General features: G+C 35.9%; 1 protein-coding gene across 1 annotated transcript in view; it reads right to left on the bottom strand.

Moving 5' to 3' along the window:
* Nucleotides 1–6,000, bottom strand: part of LOC107037569 (tyrosine-protein kinase Dnt) — a 64,611-nt gene that overhangs the window by 10,298 nt on the left and 48,313 nt on the right. Inside the window, exon 3 of the mRNA XM_015256193.1 lies at nucleotides 966–1,375. Coding sequence (XP_015111679.1) covers nucleotides 966–1,375 — 410 coding nt within the window. The remainder of the gene's footprint in view (nucleotides 1–965; nucleotides 1,376–6,000) is intronic.

Raw genomic sequence — 6,000 nt, 5'->3', positions numbered from 1 at the left:
ATTTCTCGACCCGCTCTTTCATTTGAGCCCAAAAAACATTCATATCTTGTCTGACATCGCTGCTACAAACTCGTGTCTACAACTCGGGCCTTCAATTGAAACCGCGATTCTAACCTCGTTGCGCCCGCTATCGACATAAAATTATTTAGACACTTCAATTGACAGTCAAATTTTTTTGAATTTTTTCGGTTAGCCAGTCAATTGTAATTAATAAAAAACGACGCGGCGCGGGTTTCCCTCATATAGTGATTAATCTAAGACTAATGTTGCGTTTACGAAGGTTTTCTTCGAACAAAGTTAATTAGAATTAATATCTATTATGCGATTATCAAATTAGATTATAGAATTATGAAATTATCTCACATTTTTTATGTTAAGTATAAGAGAATCTGAATGCAATATAGTGAAAATGATGATCGAGTTTTTCACTTTGAACAAATAATATTAAGATCCAAATACAAAATTTCTGAGATGAATAAAAAGAAGCTGCGACTCAATATTTCAAATTAAGGTTTAATTTTTAATTTAATGCTGAAAACTTGAGATGACAATATTCTAAGCACGTAATTATATTGATGAGATGAACAACAGATTAATTGAATTACCTTGTGAACTTACTAAAAATTGATAACAATGTGGGCACGCACTTCTACCAGAGAATCAACAAACACTGAATCCCAGAAATTCACACTCTAAAGTGTGTTCTAGAAGGAATTGAATTATATTTATGAAAATCTTATTTAATAAGCATAGGAATTAGAGCATGAGCAAATCATTTATTGTAATAAGAAAATTTAACAGCTGATAAATTGGGACATACGATTCCCATCGGTCGTATTGTTTGTTGCAATGAGAATGATTGTAAATAATTAATTGAAAAGAGGAATATCGAATGTGACAGGAAAATGGCATCAACACCCTAGTAGGAAAAAAATAGAGGAAAAGAAATGGAATATTAAACTCACTGCAACGGATCCCGGTGCCTTCGCGCCTTCTTATCCCTCACATAATATGCAACAACGAGGACAAGTATTGCAGCAATAAATGCACAGGCACATCCAATGGCAGCGTAGAAAACTTGACCACCCGATGTCGTACCAGAGGCTGCAACGAGCACCTCCTCAGGACTCGGATATGTGTTTTTATCCTTCAGACATATTTTTTTCCTCTTCACCTCGAGTTTCGTTGTGTTTCTACGATTTTGTGCAACATTTATACGCAGAGTCAAGTCGACCTCGGCATCGTATGGCCCACAGTGAAGGTTTAGTGCCCAAGTTTGTAGTCCTCCCACGGGGATTTCGCCGGCGTCGGAGATATTGAAAGAGCTTTTTAATGCTGAGGGATTACTCACGTCAACTGCCATCGTGTAAGGGAGCTGAAAAAGAAGAAATAGAGGGAAACATGAAAATATTTTGTTGGTGTAATCCATATAAATCTGCTTAAATAGGTTCCAGTTTTCTCTTTTAATTTTAAATTCTTCCTCGTTCCGATAGTTAATTGAAAACGAGTGGATAATTGCTTTCTTTTAAATGAGTATAGTTATTGTGGCTAATGAATTAAGAATTGGTTTCCGCATGCATTCTCATTGTTTTCAATTCTGATTCACGATTTTCTTTTTCTATTTTGTCTTGAAATATCAACGTCCAATTGAAATTTCAGCAGAATTTTTGCGTTTTATTTCGTTTTGTCAAATGATTCTACATTCACACACACTTAAGACTCGAATTCGTTGTCAGACAGGGTTTAATCAAGGTTCAATGAAGGTTTAGTCAAGAATTAGTTGGGATCATAAATCAATATGAATAAGATTGTCAATGGAATTTCAAGTTTCTCTGAAAATTCAAGTAAAGTCCCATTTTTTTAGCGGCAGCAAGACAGAAATTCCTCAATTTACATGAATTTTCAAGTGAAAATGAATATTCACTGCCAAATGCCCTTGAATGTTCCGGGAATTCCTTTCAAATTCTTGAAATTCCAGGAGTTGTTAAAGGAATTCCCTGAAAATTCAGAAAAATCTGGAATTCAAGGAGGGATTTCTCTGAATTTTTCTGGTTTTCATTAATTTTCCAGGAATAATTAAACTGAAATTTACAGTTTCCTCGAATTTCCCCATGAAATTATGAATTTTCAATGACAAAATTTCCTGAAATTTCAATGGAAATGTTACTATTTTTAACAGTGTACAGACACCATATAAAAATCGCATATTCAGACTTTTTAGACCATATTCAGTTACCCGAACACAAAAAATTGGAAACTTAAATTCGAGCGATTACAAAGCTCCCACTCGAAAGCCAAAAACTGAATAAAATATGTAGGGGTTCCGTTACTGGAGAGAGAATTGAATGATTAAATAATTAAAAAACCATTTTGACATGCAAATGTCGTTAATTGCTACCGAAAAATCATTTCGCAGTTGAAGATGATTGACGACAATTTATGTAAACGCCCTGTTATTTGTCACCCACAGTTCGTTACCCCATTCAACAAACCCAGGTATCTCATACATATTTATGAGACAAACAGCTGCAAACTTGATCAGACCACATCTCGTAATGAACCGGCTCACCCATCTCCCCAGTTAGCCCCGTACCCCCTCAATTGCTTCATGAATTCTGCAGAAAATTTTTGATAACTCCTCTATTTAACATTCATCAAGACTGTTGACTATTATTTGGAAGAAATTCAGTGGAGGATTTTATCAAACTCGGTCAATGTGAAACTCAAAATGATTTCCTTCTCATAAAAATCAGTATTTTTTTTGGAAATTCAATGAAGAATTGGAGTTCAACTTAACGGAATGCAACAAATCAATGCAATGAGAAAAAAAATTTGTTCTGCCGAAAAATTATGTTTCCCTGAAGAAATCTTTTGTTGTGTTAAATCAATTTATTTGCGGAGAAAAAAGAAAGTTTCCACCAAAACATGATAATTTTCGTAGTAGTAATTGTACTCGTGAGATATTTACATGTCTTTCGGGTAAATACACTCATTCGACAGAGAATTATATGAGGCTCCGGTGTTATCAAGTGGATGTTATTGAGTAGTGTATATCTTTGTCCAATAAACACTTCTAATTTCCATGGAACAAATGATAATTTCAAGAGGAAACTACAATTTTCTTGCTGAAAACTGTGTCATTGGCAAAACTAAATAATTTCAAGGGGACAATTTTTTTTGAGAACAAATATTCGTTCCTCGTCAATGCATTCTTTGTGTGATATAAATCTGTGGAGTTCTTTCAGATCAAATGATTGTCGAACAGTAGATTATTTTTTTCTAGCCAACAGTTCGAATTCTTCTGGGGATATTTCTGATGATGACGACAAAAATTTAATTTCTGTGAAATATATTAAATTTTCATCTATTAAGTTGATTAATTTATCTACTTTTTCGACAGAAGACGATAAATTGTGACGAATATTCAAAAGAATTGATCATACTTTTTAAAACTTTTCAAGTTTTGCACGACGCCTCATTGTAATATCGTATAGGCGATCCGGTTTATGAGAAAATCGTTATGCAAAATCATGAAATATTGAACTAATAAAATGTGATTATGCACAAGTCAGCAAAACTGACCAAATAACCCTAAAAGTATGATGAATGACTGAATAAGTTAATTATAACACTAGAAATTACTTGGATGATGAACATATTGATAAGCAAATGGCAAAAAAATGAGTAAAGAAAATACAAAATTCTTAAAAAATATAATAAAATAATGTTATGTAGGTTATATAGACAGGATATTTAGCCGTATAACTTATCGAAATATTCCATTCGCGCAATACTCTCCGTGATGACTGTTCTGTTAAATTTTGTGCATTAATAAGTTCATTCTTAAACTTGATGTACGTTCAGATTTGATCTTGTAATTGGCCTCGTGCTGTCGGGTCTTTATGAAATAAAACGAAAGAGTAAAATCTGCAGAAAAATACCCCCGAATTTCGCTGATCGTACAGTAGATTTTCCTTTCAGGAATATTTATGAAAACTCTAGTAGAAAATGCAATATCTCGATTGAAAATGACAATATTATGAATAAAAGTTTAATTTCATTTCAATTTTTATGCGAAATGTGGAAGATTTAACTAGATTTATTGAATTCTTTTGATCAACAGTAAAATCTAAAGGTAATTTTTCACAAATTTTACTCTTCTCGAAAGATGATATGACGAAAAACGTCCTCCTAATACCTTCGTCATGTCTCCTACATTCTGAAATATCATGCGAAAACTGATGAGATGGAATCGAGTTGAATGATAATATCCCCTCTTAATTACGTCATTATCCCATTGATTATGAATGCTAAGAGGCTCCATTAAGAGGCCTTTCTTCTGAGAATTTATTGGGCTATTAAAAAGGTCTCTTCATATTTTTTCCTGAACTGCTGCATTTAATCAGAACCACCTCCACTGCTATTCATTTTTCAATCAACCAAACAAGAAATCTAAAAATGAGAAAACCTCAAGGTAAAATGAAATATCCACTCAACTACCAGCGGTTTCATCCCAAAGAATTCACAGATAAAAGATACATCCGTACAAAAATAAACCCCAAGAGAAATAAATAACATTGCGATGAGGAATAAAGGTGGTGAAGGCTATATTGCCCGGATCGCCCAGAATTTCACAACATACATGTGTTTGGTAGGCGTGGAAAAACAAACGGAATGAACGGTGTGGCTGCAAAAAGAGAAAATGAGGATCAATAAAGGAAGGAGAATGGCGAAAAGATGAGAGAAGAGGAGGAAAAAAATTATTGAGAAGAGAGATAACAGATATTGCCACATCGTAACTTTTGCCAGAATGGTGGAACTCCTACGTTGGTTATAGTCCCCTCGTTTCTCTTCCTATAATCTTTGTTCGGAGAAGGTGATTTTCGTGCTCAGCGAAAGAAGGACTATCTCAAGTTGTACCGAGATACAGGAGAGTTGCCCACTGGGGAGTTGAGCCCAACACAAAACCATCAGACGAGGGAGAAAGACGAGACACCGCTGATTACTGCATCTGACCGCTGATCGACTACAAATCCCTTAGTTTTCTACGTGAACTGCTTTTACGATCCAACAGAGTTCAAGTCTTGAAATCCTCGAGCGGTGCACTTAGTACATTCTCGGAGAATATGCAATTGTGAGGAATATTTATTGTACAACTATTTACGAGATTTATTCGTTACTTTTCACATTTCCATAATTGTGGGGCAGAAATTGACTGGTAGATGAAGATCGGAATTGCCTGAACCTCAGTGTGTTCTACATTTCAGAGAAGAAACTATTTCATTCCCCACGTAAATTATTCAGGAGATCAACGAACACCATTGACGACTAAAAAGTCGAGTTGAAAGGTGATGCCTATTATCTCATTGCTTGTATACATAGAGAACCCATTGTTCACTTGAATTCACAGCTTTCATATCCCCTCCAGAAGCACCATTCCTTTCGTCAGAATAGAATCCTTCTCCTCTTGAAGAACAAAAAAATGGAAGAAATATTTGCACGTCAAAGTGACTAACAATCCCTCCAACTTGGGCCTTCTTACCTCATTACTCTCCTATCAACTCCCAACTTGTCTTTCCTCCAGCAAACCCTTTTGCCAGATAATGTCAATTAACGTATCGCAAAGGTGAGGTAAGTGAGCACTAACTCGAGTACCCCCATGAGTATGTGAACACGGGTGTCGGATTGACTCGTCGCTCCCCCATTCCACCCCCTCATCATGTCCTTCCTCATCAGTATGGAGTGAAGAGAGAGGGAGCATGACTCCTCTTGTCTCAAAGACAAAGTGGTCGAGCCACTTCTTGCTTCTTCATTCGTTTTCTTTGCCGTCCAATGTCTTCCAGTGTTTGTCCTGTCTACACAATTGCAAATGCCCGTGGTCGAGCGACGAGTGCGTTAGTGGAGGAGAAAGAGAGAGAGAGAAAGGGAGGGAGAATGAGGAAGCGGTAAAGGAGTGACGGCCCGTGCCACGACATCCGTCACTTCGCGACAAAACCCCGC

The sequence above is a fragment of the Diachasma alloeum genome, unplaced genomic scaffold, assembly GCF_001412515.2.
Source record: "Diachasma alloeum isolate Michigan unplaced genomic scaffold, Dall2.0 Dall_scaffold_00256, whole genome shotgun sequence".
In the NCBI taxonomy this organism is placed as follows: domain Eukaryota; kingdom Metazoa; phylum Arthropoda; class Insecta; order Hymenoptera; family Braconidae; genus Diachasma; species Diachasma alloeum.
Note: the sequence above shows the minus strand (reverse complement) of the source record. Positions and strands in the feature narration are given on the sequence as shown.